At 42.5% G+C, this 20,547-nt stretch overlaps 1 protein-coding gene across 10 annotated transcripts in view; it reads right to left on the bottom strand.

Annotated features, from left to right (window-relative positions):
- Positions 1-20,547, bottom strand: part of PALM2AKAP2 (PALM2 and AKAP2 fusion) — a 522,805-nt gene that overhangs the window by 295,409 nt on the left and 206,849 nt on the right. The window contains exon 1 of one of the 10 annotated variants that reach the window (XM_086315908.1): positions 15,500-15,547. The exons of the other annotated variants lie outside the window; for them this stretch is intronic. Within the exon in view, the coding sequence (XP_086172034.1) occupies positions 15,500-15,532 (33 nt within the window). The 5' untranslated portion in view covers positions 15,533-15,547. Of the gene's footprint in view, positions 1-15,499; positions 15,548-20,547 lie in introns of those variants that run through there. 10 annotated transcript variants of the gene reach the window in all.

The following is a 20,547-nucleotide window of genomic DNA, read 5'->3' as shown; positions in this document are numbered from 1 at the left end:
AGTAGACTCACTAGTGGTCACTGTGAACAGATACGATCATGAAAGATGCATGACTTTTAAGTTAGTTCTCTAATGAATAAACCAAGGTAGGAATTAGGTGGGTTCAGTGAATCAGCAGTACATTCCAGGGAACATGTGAGCAGGGCTGAAACACAGTGCATATTCCAGGGACTACGGAAATAGAAGGGAAATAAAATTGAGATGCAGGGCTTGCCTTTAGTAGAGACCTTTGAAACCCTGGATGCCAGGCCAAGACGTTTGGATTTCATTATATGAACAATGTAACACCGTTGTGGGTTCTAATCCAGAGAGTAACATGGTGAATCCGCATTTTAGGAACACCATCTTGCACAAGTGCAAAGGATGGATTAATAGGGGTTAGAACACATTTCCTGTAAATGGCCACATAGTAAACATTTTAGATTTTGTGGAATATACGGTCTCTGTTGTAGCTAATCAATGCAGCCACTCAATGCAGCCACTGCAGTGCAAAAAATAGCTGTAGACAAGCTATAAATAAATGCATGTGTCTGTTCTAATGAGCCTTCCTTGACAAACACAGGTGGTGGACCAGACTTAGCCCATGGGCGTAGTTTCCTGACCTCGGGATGAGAAGATCATTAAAAGTCTTAGGAAGATATCTTACATTGTCAGTGGGACTGTACACAGGAGCAGCCACTATGGAAAAGACTCTGGAGGTTCCTCAAAACACTAAAAATAGAGTTACCTTATGATCCAGTAATCCCCCTCCTGGGCATATATCCAGACGAAACTATAATTTAAAAAGATACATGCACCCCAGTGTTCATAGCAGCACTGTTTACAAAAGTTGAGGTATGAAAACAATCTAAATGTCTACTGATAGATGAATGGATAAAGAAGACGTGGGGTGTGTGTGTATGACTGACGTGACTTAGCAGCAGCACCATATATATACATATTAGATCAGATCACTCCCTCAGTCGTGTCTGATTCTTTGCGACCCCATGAATTGCAGCACGCCAGGCCTCCCTGTCCATCACCAACTCCCGGAGTTCACTAAGACTCACATCCATCGAGTCAGTGATGCCATCCAGCCATCTCATCCTCTGTCGTCCCCTTCTCCTCCTGCCCCTAATCCCTCCCAGCATCAGAGTCTTTTCCAGTGAGTCAACTCTTCGCATGAGGTAGCCAAAGTACTAGAGTTTCAGCTTCAGCATCGTTCCCTCCAAAGAAATCCCAGGGCTGATCTCCTTCAGAATGGACTGGTTGGATCTCCTTGCAGTCCAAGGGACTCTTAAGAGTCTTCTCCAACACCACAGTTCGAATAATGTGGTATTAAATGTTTTTCTGACTTTTGAATCCACAATGTTTAAGCAGGCGACTTGGCTGGGTCATTTATTAGGGAAACCTTTGGTGATGTAGACAATCCAGTGGTTTTCCCTACATACACACACACACACACACACACACATATATATATATATATATTGATTTTGGTGTTGACCATCTGGACATCACCAGATGGTCAACACCGAAATCAGATTGATTATATTCTTTGCAGTCAAAGATGGAGAAGCTCTATACAGTCAGCAAAAACAAGACCGGGAGCTGATTGTGGCTCAGACCATGAACTCCTTATTGCCAAATTCAGACTTAAATTGAAGAAAGTAGGGAAAACCACTAGACCATACATGTATGACCTAAATCAAATCCCTTATGATTAAACAGTAGAAGTGAGAAATAGATTTAAGGGACTAGATCTGATAGATAGAGTGCCTGATGAACTATGGAATGAGGTTCATGACACTGTACAGGAGACAGGGATCAAGACCATCCCCATGGAAAAGAAATGCAAAAAAGCAAAATGGCTGTCTGGGGAGGCCTTACAAATAGCTGTGAAAAGAAGAGAAGCGAAAAGCAAAGGGCAAAAGGAAGGATATAAGCATCTGAATGCAGAGTTCCAAAGAATAGCAAGAAGAGATAAGAAAGCCTTCTTCAGTGATCAATGCAAAGAAATAGAGGAAAACAAAAGAATGGGAAAAACTAGAGATCTCTTCAAGAAAATCAGGGATACCAAGGGAACACTTCATGCAAAGATGGGCTCGATAAAGGACAGAAATGGTATGGACTTAACAGAAGCAGAAGATATTAAGAAGAGATGGCAAGAATACATAGAAGAACTGTACAAAAACGATCTTCATGACCCAGATAATCATGATGGTGTGATCACTGACCTAGAGCCAGACATCCAGGAATGTGAAGTCAAGTGGGCCTTAGAAAGCATCACTATGAAGAAAGCTAGTGGAGGTGATGGAATTCCAGTTGAGCTACTTCAAATTCTGAAAGATGATGCTGTGAAAGTGCTGCACTCAATATGCCAGCAAATTTGGAAAACTCAGCAGTGGCCACAGGACTGGAAAAGGTCAGTTTCATTCCAATCCCAAAGAAAGGCAATGCCAAAGAATCCTCAAACTACCACACAATTGCACTCATCTCACACGCTAGTAAAGTAATGTTCAAAATTCTCCAAGCCAGGCTTCAGCAATATGTGAACCGTGAACTTCCAGATGTTCAAGCTGGTTTTAGAAAAGGCAGAGGAACCAGAGATCAAATTGCCAACATCCGCTGGATCATGGAAAAAGCAAGAGAGTTCCAGAAAAACATCTATTTCTGCTTTACGGACTATGCCAAAGCCTTTGACTGTGTGGATCACAATAAACTGTGGAAAATTCTGAAAGAGATGGGAATACCAGACCACCTGACCTGCCTCTTGAGAAACCTATATGCAGGTCAGGAAGCAACAGTTAGAACTGGACATGGAACAACAGACTGGTTCCAAATAGGAAAAGGAGTACGTCAAGGCTGTATATTGTCACCCTGCTTATTTAACTTATCTGCAGAGTACATCATGAGAAATGTTGGGCTGGAAGAAGCAGAAGCTGGAATCAAGATTGCCGGGAGAAATATCAATAACCTCAGATATGCAGATGACACCACCCTTATGGCAGAAAGTGAAGAGGAACTAAAAAGCCTCTTGATGAAAGTCAAAGTGGAGAGTGAAAAAGTTGGCTTAAAACTCAACATTCAGAAAACAAAGATCATGGCATCTGGTCCCATCACTTCATGGGAAATAGATGGGGAAACAGTGGAAACAGTGTCAGACTTTATTTTTGGGGGCTCCAAAATCACTGCAGATGGTGACTGCAGCCATGAAATTAAAAGACGCTTACTCCTTGGAAGGAAAGTTATGACCAACCTAGATAGCATATTAAAAAGCAGAGACATTACTTTGCCAACAAAGGTCCATCTAGTCAAGGCTATAGTTTTTCCAGTGGTCATGTATGGATATGAGAGTTGGACTGTGAAGAAAGCTGAGTGCTGAAAAATTGATGCTTTTGAACTGTGGTGTTGGAGAAGACTCTTGAGAGTCCCTTGGACTGCAAGGAAATCCAACCAGTCCATTCTAAAGGAGATCAGTCCTGGGTGTTCTTTGGAAGGAATGATGCTGAAGCTGAAACTCCAGTACTTTGGCCACCTCATGTGAAGAGTTGACTCATTGGAAAAGACTCTGATGCTGGGAGGGATTGGAGGCAGGAGGAGAAGGGGATGAAAGAGGCTGAGATGGCTAGATGACATCACTGACTCAATGGACGTGAGTCTGAGTGAACTCCGGGAGTTGGTGATGGACAGGGAGGCCCGGCGTGCTGCGATTCATGGGGTTGCAAAGAGTCGGACACTACTGAGCGACTGAACTGAACTGATATATAATATACACATACACACATGGAATACTTATTTAGTTACTAAGTTGTGTCCAACTCTTTGCAACCCATGGACTGTAGCCTACCAGGCTCCTCTGTCCATGGGATTTCCCTTCTCCAGGGAATCTTCCCAACCCAAGGACTGAACCAGAGTCTTCTGCTGGCATCTGCTGGCAGGTAGTTTCTTTACCACTGAGCCACCTGGGAAGCCCCACTATGGAATACTACTCAGCCATAAAAAGGAATAAAACATGGGTGAGCCTAGAGATTATCATACTAAGTGAAATAAGTCAGAAACAGAAAGAAAAATACCACATGATGTCACTTATATGTGGGATGTTAAATATGACAAATGAATTTATTCACAAAACAGAAAACAGAGCCCAGACATAGAAAACAGACTTGTGGTTGCCTAGCGGGAGTGGAGAGGGGAAGGGATGGATTGCCAAGGTAGGGGAGTTTGGGATTAGCAGATGCAGAATATTACATATAGAATGGATACACAAGGTTCTACTGTTTAGCACAGGGAACTATATTCAACATCTGAGATAAATCATAATAGATAAGAATATGAAAAAGAATATATATATATATATAAAACCAAATAATTTTTCTGTACACCAGAAATTAATACAACATTGAAAATAAACTATATTTCAGCTAAAAAATACAATTAGAAAACATTTTAGAAGGATGCTACATTCACCCTGGGGAACAGTGGAGATGGATAAACTAACAAGCCCGTCCTAGCTCAGAGCTGTTTCAATCAGGTTGAAAAGTAAAGGACCGACACAGAGAGAATTGCTGAGGCTCAGGACTAATAGGATCTTGCGGGTGAGGCAATGTGGTGTCTTGGCTTTGAGCCACACAGACAGTGTTAATGTAGGAACGGGTAATACAGGCAAAGTGCTGCTTTCCCATTTATTCCGTATTCATATCTTCCCTTTGGAAATTTTGTATTGGGCTGAAGCTAGAAACAAAAGAGTTGTTAACATATACAACTGGGCATCAGCCTCTTCTCATCTGTGTTCTATCTGATGAAGACTCTGGGCTTAGTCCCATCACAAGAACACTTTTGCAACCATGACTCTTGTGGGGAGTCTTTGATGACCCCTTCCCACAGTGATGGAGTTAGGTCTTGAAGTCACTCCCAACTGTACAAGAGGTAAGATGTACAATCAGCATGTGTACACAATCGGATATGAGTCATAGCACAGCAAGCTCAAGGGGGTCACTGCTGACTTCCTATTGCACGTTTGCTTGGGCTAGCCCACTGCTTCCCAGACTTCTCCTTCCCTTAATCAAGGCAAAACCACTAGCTCACTTCTTCTCAAATGTCTAAATGCAGACATTTAGTCTGCATGATATCCTTTACTCTCAACAGCTATACAACCTATATAATATCAGTATAGACAACTATCAGATCTATATTTTCAGCCTAGATTTCTCCTCTGAGCTCCGAGTTTCCATATCCAATTGCCAACTGTTCATATCCAGCCCCTCACAGCAAACCCCTGAGTCATCCTGCTGGCCATCCCTCCTCCCCTGCTCTCACATCTGTTCCTTCTGCATTCTTTATCTCAGAAAATGGCATCATCCCAATTGGAAATATGATTTATTCTGGACACTCACCAAGCCCTGATGCTTCTGCTCATCATTTTCCACGCCTTCTACTTCCCGACTATAACGTTTATTACAACCTTAATCCTTCCTTGTTTACCTCCCCACCCCCACACGCAGTGTCTTCAGCACTCTACAGAGCTGAGCTGTTTATACCCTCTGGCCATCTGGATTACCGCAGTGATTTCCTCACTAGTCTTCTCGTCCCTGAGTCTTGGCTCTGAGCGAGGCACCCTCTACTTTGCTGCCACAGTAATATTTTAAAATGGAAATCTGACTGCTTCCATCCCTGGCCTAAAATCCCAGGATGTCTCCCACTGCCTACAGTGCAAATAGTTAAGTTCCTTCCTGTGGCCAAGAGGCCCCTCCTTATCTCAGTTTCATCTCAAGTCATGCCTGCCCCCACCCCAACCACATGCTCCAACCTCAACACATGATCTTAAGTTTCCTGATTTGCCAGGTGGGTTCAAGCCTTCCTGATTTTGTTCTTACTGCTTCCCCTAACAATAATGGATTTCACTCACTCCTTCATCTGACAAAAACCTTTTCTCCATGACAACCAGGTTAAATATCCATGAAGCTAGAGTGACCACCTGACCAGTCTTCCTTTCTCTGGAGAACCCACCTACCCTCACTGTAAACGGCATTGATGGAAACGCCAGAAACAGTCAGGCACATAAAGCCTGACTCATCCCTGCCACGATGGCTTATGTGTGACACAGATTAGGACAATCCAACTACCTTATCCTGTTCCAACAGGGACTGGTCCAAGGAGCAGCTAAATGACTGAAGCAGAACCTAGGAGAGATATTTCTAGGGACAGACACATGAATTCTAGGAGAGAAAAGCTCCCTTTTCACTAAGGTCAAGCCAGGATGATGTCTGAGTGGCAATTTTCCCAAGCCACATCCATCCCAAGAAATACATCCAAGCTGGAGAAAGATTAATCTGTAGCGAGCGAGGCAGAGCTAGGAGACAGAGAAAGCAGGATCCGAGTGAGACTGAATCCCAGATCTAGTTGCACATGAAGCCGGAACCATCCGTGGGCTTCCTAAATTACATACACTCATAAATCTCCCTTCTGATTACGCTAGTTTGAGTGGTGTTTCTGTCACTTGCAACTCAATGAGTTCTGGAAAGTACAGAAGCCTCTTCTGCTTCATCCAAATAGAATTCATCACCCCTGCCTTCTTTCTTCCTTTCATGGATTATAGATCTTTCTATTTTAGTACCCTGAGAATTTTAGGACTTTATGTACTTAACTTAACACATCTTCTCTTCCTACCAAACTATGGGCTCCTAGAGGACAAGGATCTTGGCCCACGCATCTCCAAACTTTAGAGTGAGACATGTAACAGACACTCAGTAAGGATCTCTGAATGAGACACTGTTCTCCCATTATGTTTCTGTTTGTCCAGATCCCTTAGTCAAAAACATCATAAACCTGCACTCGTGATTTCAATAGCAATAAAACTGAAACACTGAAAACACGGAAGTGTCTTTCTGTTAGCCCACATGGAATAGACCCTTATTGCTCTGCCTAGAAGAAAAGTTTTAAAAAGCTCATTCTGAGAAAAAATCATGGAAAGCTCATTCTGGGGAGAAAGGCCAGGGGAAATAGAAATTCCAGGGAAAGCATAATGAGCTGACAGTAGCAAACTATTCAGAAGGAATGTGCCTCAGGAGACATTTGGAATGAAGTGATCTCAATCCATTAGGAGGATTTCCAGATCTTTCCACGATCTGGGAGGCCTAGCAAACCACTTTCATCATCTTTCTGTAAATTATGTATTTTCCTGGCAAGTGTTTTCTGGAAGTATTGCAATATGATGAAACCGCAAACTCTTAGTGTAGTAAGGCACCCCCGTATAGAACACAGGACAGTCTGTTCAAAGGTGGTTAATAAGTATGATGGGAAGACCAGCATCACAAGGAGTTAGAAAGCCTGTGTCCACCCTGGTGGCGCTTCAGGAAGACTCCCTTTTCTCTCCTACTGCTTGTGCTGCAACCCAGGCTTTGGGGAATGCAAGAAGGTGGCTGGGGGAGGGGTCTCCACTGAGTTTCTGAGAAATAGTGAGAGAGGGAAGAAGCTGAGCAGGAAGGCTGTGAGAGGCAGGGAGACAGCGCTTCCTTTCCTCTGCTGGGGGCCATTGTGGCTTGGGCTGATACCTCAGGCCCCAGGGCAGAGCAGGGGGCAGGAACCGGAAGTCCTCCTCAAGGTATTATTGCCACTAAGATATCCCAGAATTTTGATGAGGGGGAAAACAGAAAATATGTTATGGATGGACTGAGAGTTTATCACACTAAAGCCAAGTAAGTCAGAAAGAGAAAGACAAATACCATATGATATCACTGATATGTGGAATCTAAAATGTGACAAAATGAACTTATTTATGAAACAGGAACAGAATCAGGGACAGAGGGAACAGACCTGTGGTTGCCAGGCAGGAGGGGGAATGGGGAAGGGATAGATTGGGAACGTGGGGTTGGCAAATGCAAACCAGCACATATGGAATGGATAAATAACCAGTCCTGCTGTACTGCACAGAGAACTATATTCAATATCCTAATACACTGTAATGGAAAAGAATATGAAAAAATATATATGTATAACTGAGTCACTTTGTTGTACAGCAGAAATTAACATTGTAAACCATCTGTACTTCAATAAAATTTTAAAAAAGAAAATAAGTTAAAATTGAAATGTTGCAACCTCTTCTCCTTATACTGCTAGAGGAAGCAAATTTTGTGTTGACCCCTCCCACTGTGAGCTTAAGGCAACATGTTCCCCCCTCCATCACACAGGCCTGTAAGTGACTGTGGGCTAGCTGGTTCCTAGGCTTTGGTGATGCATCATCAAGGAGAAAGTAGAGTGCCAAAAAAAAAATGTACGAACCAGACTGTATTAAGTAGTTTGCACTTGAATAGGGGAAAGGGAATATACTAGATACAGGGGGGAATTGAAGACGGAAAAAAGGAGAAAAGGGATGACAGAAAAAGAACCGAAAGGAGTGGGGACAGTTTTGAAATTCAAGAAATTAAAAATAAGGAAGTTGAGATATTAAGGCCAAAACACCAGGGACAGAGAATCTTCAGATATATTGTTGTGGCTTACGAAATGAATCACCTTTAACATTCTCCAAAAGATGCCCGTAAAGGATACAGGACTTTTGTCGACTAGACTGTATTTCTTTGAACATGCTCCACGCTGAAACTAAATTACCAGAGTGTCAGGCTTTACACAGGTTATGCTAAGAAGTAAGGCAACATTTTTTAAAAATTGAAGTACAGGTGATTTTAAATGTCATGCTATAATATTTTCAAAGTATACAGCACACTGATTCAGTTATATAATACATGAGAGACGGTGAAGTCACTCAGTCGTGGCCGACTCTTTGTGACCCCATGGACTATAGCCTACCATGCTCCTCCGTCCGTGGGATATTCCAGGCAAGAGTACTGGAGTGGGTTGCTATTTCCTTCTCCAGGGGATCTTCCTGACCCAGGGATCGAACCCAGGTCTCCTGCATTGCAGGCAGACACTTAACCATCTGAGCTACCAGGGAAGCCCCATATTATATATATATATATATAATATTAATTTTCAGATTTTTTCTCTTAAACGTTATTATAAAATTTTGTGCTATACAGTAGGTCCTTGTTGGTTATCTATTTTATATATAGGAACGCATTTATGTTCATCTCAAACTCCTATTTATCCCCCTTCTCCTTTGGTAACCATAAGTTTGTTTTCTAAGTCTGTTAGTCTACTTCTATTTTATAAATAAATTCATTTGTATTCTTTCCTTTTTTAGATTCCACACGTGTGTGTCTATATGTTAGTTGCTCAGTTGTGTTCAACTCTTTGCGACCCCATGGACTGTGATATAGAGGAACCTGCCAAGCTCCTCTGTCCATAGGATTCTCCAAGGAAGAATACTGGAGTGGGTAGCCATTCCCTTCTCCAGGGGATCTTCCCAAACCAGGGATCAAACCCGAATCTTCCACATTGCAGGCAGATCCTTTACCATCCTAACCACCATATAGGTGGTATTATATGATATTTGTCTTTTTCTCTGTGGCTTACTTCACTTAGTATGATAATCTCTAGGTCAATCCACGTTGCTGCAAATGACATTATTCATCATTTCATTATTCTTTATGGCTGATATGTATATATACACACATATATAAAATACATATATTAGAATATTACTATGCTATAAAAAAGAGTATAAGGAGACATTCGGAGAATTAAACTACAGAATGTCATCTCACTCATGGATGGATTATAATTCCTTGTTTAATTCTGCTGCAGAATCATTCTACTACATAACCAATGTCATCTATATACCTCAGGAATAAAGGAAGGTGGTCAGTCTGAAAACTGAGAACCTGAGGTATAAAACAATCCAAGAGGTGCCCACTCAGCCTAGTACAGCTGCCTGTCCAGCTACCTTGAATGATGAATTTGCTCAGCAAGACACATCTCCATTAGAAATCAGTACTCTGATCTCAATGCCATTAGATATTGAGACCCTCTCTCCTGGTTCTGACTTTAAGGTCACCCATTAGGATTTTGATTACATTCAGGCATTGCAAGTAGTTACCTCAATGTAGAGATAACACTTGTTAAGCTCCCTGTAATGTCTATCCACTATAAAGTAAATAAACTGGCACTTGGGTTCATAGTTGAGTATACTGAAAACTAACTTGGTATGTAAGATCAGAAAACTAAGTAACAGAATCTAGAGTCAGTTTAAAAGACTTGGTCAAAAGGCCAAGTAATTCAGCTTTCCTGTGATACACTGTCCTGCTTCGTCATGCACTCATCCAACCTTCAGCATCACCACATGGAGCAGTGAATACAGCTCTATTCATTCCTCACTGCTTAGTTCTGATTAGCATTTCCACCTACATAGCTTATTTATTCACCTGATTACTTGGCCTTGAGCTTACCATCTACTGGTAAGAAAGGGAAGTGCTTGTTCAGTATTGTTTTTAACAGATATTATAAAGTCAATAGAAAGAAAGAATTTTAAATAGGAGAAGATATTAATTCAAATTTCATGACTTAAAAAAATAATTAATTAATTTATTTTTGGCTGCGGTGGGTCTTCATCGCTTCACTGCCGACCCATTGCTTCAGTAGCTTGCAGCACGCAGGCTCAGTAGTTGTGTTACATGCCCTCAGTTGCCCTGAGGCATGTGGAATCTCCCTGGACTAGGGATGGCATTGCAAAGTGGATTCTTAACCATGGGACCGCCAGAGAAATCCTCACCACTGGTTTTTGAAAGAATAAAATAACATTTAAAATTGTAAGAAACATCTTATAGAATTTGGATGCAAAATTGTTACTACTTATACCAAGTAATTGATATTGCTAGCCTGTTAGTGCCAAGTCAAATGCATAACACAGGAGAGTTTCAGTTTGAAGTCTTTAGTAGATACTCTACTAGCCATATGAATTATATCTTAAGCCTATTTTTAGGGTCTGCACACAGCATTACTCTTTAAATAACTGTTTAAATATATAGCTACATTTTTGCTTTAATGGTCATAATATGATAACTGACAAAAAAATTGATATTAAGTGAAATAAGTTAGAGAAAGACAAATATCATATGATATCACTCATATGTGGAATCTGAAACAAATTATACAAGTGAACTTATTTACAAAATAGAAACAGAATCACAGACACAGAAAACAAACACAGTTACCAAAGAGGATGTGGGGGGTGGGCAGATAAATTAGGAGTTTGGAATTAACATATACAGACTGCTAAATACAAAGTAAGTAAACAAGGACTTGCTGTATAGCACAAGGAACTATACTCAATATGTTATAATCACTTACAATTGAAAAGAAAAGAATCTGAAGTGTATATATATATATATATATATGTATGTGTATAATTGAACCACTTTGCTGTACACTTGAAACACAACATTGTAATTTAACTATACACACAAAAAACAGTTCTTTGTGCTATGAGAGCTTCCCTTTCGCATCATTCTCTAGTGACCAAGAGGGAAAGTAGTCTGATATAGCTCTCGTGAGACACAAACCTGCATCTTGATACGGTAGTGATAAGCCCACTGTGGTGAAAACACTGAGCACTTTCTGTACAGAGAGACTAGAAGACAGCTCTGAGCAAGTCCCAAATGCCAGAAATAACATAATTAGATTCACATGCAGAAGACAGTCTTCCTATCACCACTCTCAACCAATTGTGTAATTCCCACCATGAAGCCACACGAGTACTGAACTTGGGGTCAGGATGGCTGGCTTCAGGTAGAAGATCTGCCACTCACCCCTGGGTGACTTAGACAAGCCCCTTACTGTTTCTGGATCTTAGATTCCACGCGTCATATGAGCAAGTTGGACCACCTCTGCTCTATAGTTCCTCCCATTCTAGGATTCTATGATGTTAAGGAGACCAACTTCATGTGCTAGACAACCTATGAAACGCAAGAAGATATTTGCAAACGACGTGCCTGACAAGGGGCTAATACCCAAAATATATGAACAACTCATACAAATGAATATCAAAAAGACAAACAATCCAATCAAAAAATGGGCAGAAGCTCTAAACAGACACTTCTCTTAAGAAGCTATACTTAATATGAGCCAGGCATCCTTCTAAGGGTTTGCCTTCAGTTTTTCATTTGACCCTCAGAGCACTTTGAGGTAGGTACCTTTAATATCCCTGATTTTGTGAAAGAGAATAGTCAAGGCTTGGCTAGGGTAAGTAAACTTACTCAAGATCATGAGCCAAGAAGTAGCCACGCAGGGGTTGAAACTGAGACAATCTGACTCAGGGCATTTTATCCTGAACACAGATGTGTGTTGGTGGCTAAGATTTGTTTACCTCCACACAGGACACATGAAACACATTCTCTCAGCATCTTCATGCTTGTGTGCCAAAACCTTTCAGAATAAATGAGATGTTGAAAATGCAAAACACTGTGCTGTCAAATCCTTCCACTCCTAAGACAGGAAGCCTCTTACAAAATCCGGGGGCATCTCCCAATTCCAAACAAATAGGTCCAGGCTGGACTGGAACCTTCAGTAACGCCTGGTGAACCAATATAGTCTTCTACTTTAATCCCCGTGGGAGACATTTCTGGGGGACTAAATGATAAGGCGAGAAAATGCAGAACATTTCGCTCCCATTTTCATTGCAGAGGGACTGCTTGCAATGAGGCGGCAACTGGGAAAGCGCTCAATTCACCACATTGGGATCATGAAAACTCTCTAAATCCGGGCTTCTCGATATCAGAATATATCTCCCTAAAATTAGACGACAGGAAGAGAAAAGAGCAGAGATGTCCATTAAGTTGACGGCCCAATTCTAGGAAGGTACCACGAGGCCTGCAGGAACGATCCCTCCGCAGGAAGGAGGCGGGGTTGCTGTCTGGACCTCGCTATAAGCAACTTTCCCATTGGCTCCTTGCAGGTCTCTGAGCAGCAGCCCACGGAGACAGCAGAGGAGCTGGGGCAAAAGTGAATATAGCTGTGGCGATGGCAAATGTAAAATGAAGTAGGATGCACAAAAACAGACAACATGATGTTTCTGATAACAATAAAGGACTGCGAACTGAGGTACACACCTTTTATGACTTTGGCCAATTGTGTTTTTGTTTTCTTTAGATACCGACCTCAGGAGAATGTCTGTATCTACCAGATAAATATAGCATTTAAAAATATAAATCAAACTAATGCATTTGTAGGAAAATTTAGACAATACACAAAGAAATAAAATGAACAGCTGAATTTCCCTTCACTCCATCTCCATCAATTTCTTTCCTTTAGACTTTCTATGTATCCTACTTGGGGAAAAAATAAGGAATCTATCTATTACCCATATGCTGCTTTTATTCTTTACATAAAAGCAATCATACCATAGGTGTCCTATTTTCAGCTTACTCTTTCTATGCCATTTTCCCCATTGGGTCCCCCCACCACCCTTGTAACTGCCACAAGGGAGTTCACACATGTCCCTTAACTTCTTTTACCAGTCTTTTGTTGACAGATTTAGGTGGTTCCCGGGTGTTTTATTTGCTGTTATAACCTGGGCTGCAATGAATCTTCTTCTACATATATGTACTTTTTGACAATATCCATAGGGTACATTTCCAGTAGCACAACTGCTGTGTCAAAGGATTTGAACATTTAAAACTTTAATAGGTCCAAACTACCCTCTTCAAAACACTTTCTCTGTGTTTTAAATGATATAAATCTGATTTGAAAACAGGACTCAAACAACTAATAAGAGTTTTGATGATTTTTCCCCCCTTTATGAGTCCTATCCTTAGTGACCCAGGGGCATTTTAAATGAAAGAAAATATCTATCATCTTATTAATAACTGTAAGCTGTTCTTAAAACACACTTGGGTGATCTGTCCTTATCATAGACTACTACTCTATGTTTTCAGGTTTAAAAAATGATTTTTTACCTCATAAACAAGTCTGTTATGACTCCATCAGTTTTCTAGAAGGAACCAAATTTGTACTTCTTTTCCTTGCACTGTTAATATTAGAGTTATCTCATAGCCAAGTTGTGCCCACTTATCCATAATGGAAGAGGGTCTATTCCTTCTGCTGTTGTTGCTATTCTCCATGATTTAAAATACAAAATTTTCCATATACCAAAATAATCTCTAGATGGACTAAAGCAATGTAAAAACTGGAAACATGAGAAAATAGAATGACTATCTGATTTTAGGGTAGAAAAGGCCTTTAAAACCAAAGCACAGGAAGAAATCTGGTGGTCCAGTGGTTAAGACTTTGCCATTGTGGGGGGCATAGGTTTGATCCCTGGTCAAGGAACTAAGATCCCGCATGCCACGCAATGCTGAACAACAAATGGCATTAGAAAACTTGAATATCTCTATGCAAAAAACAAACAAACAAACCAGCAACAACTGATCATATCTTGCACCATATACAAAGACTGACTCAGAATGGATTACAGACCTAAAATATAAAAACTTGTAATAAAGAATAAAAAAGAAAGAAACCACAAAGAACAAAAGTGATACACTTCATCACATAAAACTTAAAGCTTTGCTTCTTATGGTACCAACCACAGATAGCAACTCAAAGGCAAGTGCCACCTGCAACATATATATGTCAAAAGACTAAGACCTGTAGTAAATACAGGGTTCTTATAAATCAATATGATTTATAAAGAAAGACATAAACAGTTCAATATAGGAAAAAGAACAAAATATAGGGGAAATCTTGAACATTATTAATAAACAAAGAAATACAAATTAAGGATTAAGGTGTCACTTTCCACCTATGAAATGCATTCTCTCCACCCCACCAAAGTATATTTTAAAGTATCATGTGTTCTGTGTTGGGGAGGGTGTGAAACAAAAGACCCTCTCTGTAATCTGTCAGAATTATAATGAATAGTTATAAAAGTATAACTCTGTTGGAATTATAAATTGTCTTTCCAGAAGGCTATTTCAAAAGTTTTGATCCACTTTATCAGAAAGAGTTTACTAGAGAAAATGCTCTTCAATATGTTTGAAGATTTTTGTAAAGAATATTCAATACAGAGCAATAGCAAAAAAAAAAAAAAATCAAAACAGCAAATAATTGGTTAAATAAGATGACATCTAATGACTCCCCTTTTCACTTGAAATGAAATCAAAGCAAGCCCACTCCTGGTCCATTGCCTGCCTTTCTTATGCCCCTCACCTTGTCCCTCTCTCCTCCTCATTTCCCACTCTAGCCACATTGGCCTTACCGGGAAATCTGCCATGAAAGAGGCATGGAGGGCAGGCAGGCAGGGTGGGATCCCCCTAAGTCTGGCTTAGAATCAAGGGGAACTTTGCTCTCCCTTTGCCATTATCCCCCATGTGCCTATCTCCCTGGAGAATCCTCCAGAGTTCTGGCTGCAATATGGGGTAAGATGCAAGACCTCTGGCTATTAATACCACCTAAGTGGTACCCTGACCCCATTATTAACATCTGACTTCCAGTCTCATCCAGTTCTTAACACACATGAGCAGCTGGATGCCACCACACTTTACCTTAATTCTTCCCCCAGTGCAAAACCCTAGATGACCATTAAGATCACCCAAGAGGAACATTAAAAAGTACCAAGCCCAGGTCCCACCTCCAGAGACTTTGATTTTATCGTTCTGGGCATTGGAGGAAGCTGTAAACGCTCCCAGGAAGTTTTAACGTCAGCCGAGGTGGAAAATCATTGCTGGGCAAGTGGTAATCTCATGGTCCAGGCTGATAAGCAGTTCCTATGGCTTAAGCTGGTTTGAGCTCTTTCTTCATCAGTTTGAAATAAGCTATTTGGTTAAATTTTAGAAGACAGCACTGGGTCGGTCATTTTTCTATTTTAGCAATTATGTCCTTGCTTCCTTTGCTCTTCAGAGTCTGGGTTTCAACCACAGGTTAATGGGGGTTTTGACACAGGCCTTGGAGATCTTGTTCTGATCACATGGCTTTCAAGAGTCGACACTGCTTTATTATTGTAGGATTTATCATCCTTATCAGCTGGTATCTCCTGTCTCTCCCCCTCCCCTGATGCCCCTTCTCAGGATTAGTTTAGCTGACAATTTCTACCCTACGTCATGAATGATTAACCAGGTCAGAACGGACAAGGCGGAAGGTTGGATACTGAATCACAGAAAACGCCTCAGATGAAGATCAAATGGAATCTGGCTTTGATTTCAGGTAAACACGTTGTGTGCTTTAAAATGCTACACTAAATTTCAAAATTCAGAAAGACAACAGTTAAGAAAAAGATTATCCCTGAGAACAGGTTTGTTCTATGCAGGCTCCACTTATAACAGCTGCAAGGGCTGAGAAAGAGCAATACATATGCCCTGAGTAGGTCTTCAACTAGCTTTGAATTATAGGTGATAGATCCCACACGTGCCTCCAAAGGCTCACAGGGTCCCTCTTTGGTGACTGATGACAGCTGGAGGCAGGCAGAGGGAATCAGCTCTAGTGAGGCCCTGGGAGGCCATGGGTCTCTCTCAACTGACTCAGCCTCCCTGGGGTGCCCGACACATAGTGAACAAGTGGACCGTCCTATCCTCCGCTGTTCCCACACTTTCCAGGGTCTTAACAGCATTTGTGTCAGGCAAGTTCCTGATCAGGGTAAATACTGAAGAATACAGGCTGATAATGGTCTAATTTAATGGCGGGGGTTGGGGGGGGGAACAGTGCAAGAATGGGACATCACAAACCTGGCAAATGGCACCCCTATTATTACATAGTCCTACTTCTCATTTGCTTTTTTGACATGTGAAAGCCAACCGACTTGGAAAAGAAAAATGCTATCCAAGATACAAGATTATATTAAGTGATGCCAAATAGTCATTTCTTGATCTGTTTTAATGGGGAAGGTGTCTATGTGCAATCCGCAGCTGGTGCCTTATGTATAGGCTCACATTGAGATGCCTGCCTCCCTAAAGAGTTATTAACGAGTGCCAGCTGGGAGTCCTGAGGCTCTGGCCCCTGCCTTTGACCCCTGGAAGATTCCCGCCTTCAAGCAGAGGACTAAAGGTACATAGGGCATTAGTACCAGAGGGCGAAAGTTCGATAGGGCACTGCATTTGTTAGGGAAGAAAGGACTTTGTGAAAACTCTGAGATCTCTCTCCCACCCTCCCCTTCCCCATCTCCCTTCCACTCCTTCTCTTGGAGTCCACGTTCCAGCCTATATCGCTCTATCCTCTAGTTTGGGAGTTGGCTAACTCGCTCTGTAAAGAGCCACAGACTAAACACTTTTGGCTTCACCGTCTCTGTCACTGCTTGAGAAACCCCGCAGGACCCTGCAGGGCCTTCCCAAGAACACACCCCACCGTGTCCTCCACCTCTCATTGGTAGAAAAGCTTTAGGTTTCTAGTCCATCCTTGAGTTCAAGAAAGAAAAATTTAATCGGAAAAGTAAAAAAAAAAAAAAAAAAAATACAGAAACCAAAGAAAACAGTCAAGGAAGACAAAATAATAATGGTTTAGCCATAAATAAAGTCAAGGACCTTTAATTCCTCCTCAAGGGCTATAGATAATACCCTGAGCCACGTCCTTGGGTTGTTTTGCAGATACTAAAACCCCACCAGGTGGAAGAAGTTAAGGGCATGCTGACACCAGCACGTAGACCCGAACTGGTTGGAACCAGAAGGTTAATGATTGAAGTCTTGAAACTCTTCACCCTGTTCCTTCTGCACCAACTAGTCAGAAGGATGGGTTCCCTGAAAGTCATCAGGGAGTTTAGGGTTTTGGAGCATGAGCTGCCCATTCTTGCCTGGCCCTGAGATAAATGCTACACTTTTCTTCACCACAACCCAGTATCAGTAGATTAGCTTTAATATTCACCGGATGAGTAGACCCCATGTATGGCTTGGGAACACTCAGCTCTGCCCTTGTAGCAAAAAGCAGCTACACACAATACAGGAACAAATGGGCATGGCTGTTCTCCATTTGGCCAATGGCTGTAGTTTGCAGACCCCTGGCTCCAAGTATCAGCACTCAATCATGCCAGGCTTCTCTGGTGGCTCAGTGGTAAAACATATGCCTGCCAATGCAGGAGACACAGGGTCGATACCCGGGTGTGGAAGATCTCACATACTACAGACCAACTAAGTCCATGTGCCACAACTATGAGGCTTGTGCTCTAGAGCCTGAGGAGAAGGCAACGGTACCCCACTCCAGTACTCTTGCCTGGAAAATCCCATGGACGGAGGAACCTGGCGGGCTGCAGTCCATGGGGTCGCTGAGGGTCAGACACGACTGAGCGACTTCACTTTCACTTTTCACTTTCACGCATTGGAGAAGAAAATGGCAATCCACTCCAGTGTTCTTGCCTGGAGAATCCCAGGGATGGGGGAGCCTGGTGGGCTGCCACCTATGGGGTCACAGAGTCGGACACGACTGAAGTGACTTAGCAGCAGCAGCTAGAGCCTGAAAACTGCAACTACTGAAGCCTGTGTGCCACTGCAGTGAGAAGCCTGCACACCGCAAGTAGAGAGTAGCCCCTATGTGCTGCAACTAGCAAAAAGCCCACCCAGCAACGAAGACCCAGCACAGCCTAAATAAATACATAAATAAAACTTTATATATATAAGAACCAGTCATTCCTGAGTTCTGCTATTGAGCTCTAGGAGGCTGAAGTCTGATCAACAAGCTATGTGTGCATTTGAGGTGGTGGTGGTCTAGGTAGGCTTAGCTTATGTAGGTAAGCCACAGGGAAAGGAAACATGAGAAATACAAGGTCTCATGAGTCTTGAATTGGTGCACGCCTTATACCTAGAGGAAAGGAGAAGGTCAGGAAGGACTTAGCAGGAGGATTCCCACTGAGTAATAAGCGCACCTGGAACTGTCAGGTGTTTTTCAAGTCTTGCAACACAGAAGAAGGTTGTGTGGTCCCTACTTTGCAGCTGCTGCTGCTAAGTCGCTTCAGTCGTGTCCGACTCTGTGCGACCCCATGGACGGCAGCCCACCAGGCTCCCCCGTCCCTGGGATTCTCCAGGCTAGAACACTGGAGTGGGTTGCCATTTCCTTCTCCAATGCATCAAAGTGGAAAGTGAAAGTGAAGTCGCTCAGTGGTGTCCAACTCTTAGCGACCCCATGGACTGCAGCCTTCCAGGCTCCTCCATCCATGGGATTTTCCAGGCAAGAGTCCTGGAGTGGGGTGCCATTGCCTTCTCCGCTACTTTGCAGAGGAAGAACCTAAGGCTCAGATGAGTGAAAGCCCAGAGCACAGAGGGAGGAAGTGATGGTGCAGGTATTTGCACCCAGCTCTGTCTCTGAACCTTCGCTGTGTTTTCCCCAAACCCAAGACTTTGGTGACAAGGGCAGTTGGGTGTGGAGCCTTCTCCATTCTAACACTGACATCCTCCCTTACAAAGGCTGGTGCAGGCCAGCCAACAGAGGTAGACTCAGGCAAGAAAGAACCACCATGGTCAGAGACTTCTCGTATGATGCTGGATGCTCACCAAGGAGGCGGCTCCACCTGGGAACCTTTTTTCTTTGATCTCTGCAGCAGCCAGGAGGAACACCTACCTGCTGCTCACTTCCCTTCCTCTAGAGGCAGGTCCCTATTATCGTAGGTACTCGCCTGGGTGCCATAAGCTTCTCTCCCAGCCTAGACCTCTCCTTTCTTTCACTGATGTCCTTTCTCCATTCCAGAATCCAACCCAGGATCCACACTGCACCTGGTGCCTTTCTATTTGATGATTGAGGATGGCACTCCCCTTCAGTCCTTACACGATGGGCTTTGAAAAAGGAGGAAATGGCTCTCGGGCCAATGAGATGCTGGGTTTCTTGCTTTCCTTTTCTGTTTACTTTCTTTGAGTAAAATTGCTGCTCTAGGTCTCAGTTTGCTGGTGTGTAAAACAGAGCTAGTAAAAGAACTGATTTCACGGGATTGTTGTGAAATTAAATAATTCTGGAAAGGTGCTTAGCTGAAGGCTGGGCATACTATGCACCCAGTAAATGTTAGCTACTGAGATCCACCCTTAACAGTGACAGGAGTGACTGAATCCCGTGTTCATATTCACCCACGCATGAATGGCCAGGAGTCAGTTGGAGGAGCAGCCCCCAAATCTGAAAAATGTAGTTTCTGTGTACAACCCACAAAAGCACAGGGTGTGGTTGTTGGGATCCAGAACTACAGCTTTGAATCTTAGCTGTGGCTTCTTGACTGTGTCTGGTGGATGGAAGCCAGGGCTGTGACAGCTGTGCAGTGTTGACAGAAGAAAGCCACTCACAGGCAGCCAGCTGGTCTCGTCCTGGCTCCTACAAATGTTTGGAGCTCCATGTGAATAGCTGGAGTGGGGACAGACCCTAGGGTAGCATAAACTTTAGATGTACCTCGTACCAAAAATCAAACTAACAACTCTTTCATCAGCAAGGTTCACTTAAGTACTATGAACTCCATTCCAGGGAGGAAGAGGATGAAAATTAACACTGATGGCCCTCGTGTGATGTGTGCCAGAAGTGAAAGTTGCTCAATCGTGTCTGACTCTTTGTGACCCCATGGACTATACAGTCCATGGCATTCTCTAGGCCAGAGTACTGGAGTGAGTAGCCTTTCCCTTCTCCAGGGGATCTTCTCAACCCACCCTTACACATCAGAGTGGTCTTCAGTTTTTTTTTAACACACCTTTTTCTGTAAAATATTTTGAGTATGTACCACCTGAATAC

Source organism: Bos grunniens, chromosome 8 (genome assembly GCF_055505025.1).
Source record: "Bos grunniens cultivar Pamir isolate PY7600 chromosome 8, Bosgru_T2T1.0, whole genome shotgun sequence".
Lineage (NCBI taxonomy): Eukaryota > Metazoa > Chordata > Mammalia > Artiodactyla > Bovidae > Bos > Bos grunniens.
Note: the sequence above shows the minus strand (reverse complement) of the source record. Positions and strands in the feature narration are given on the sequence as shown.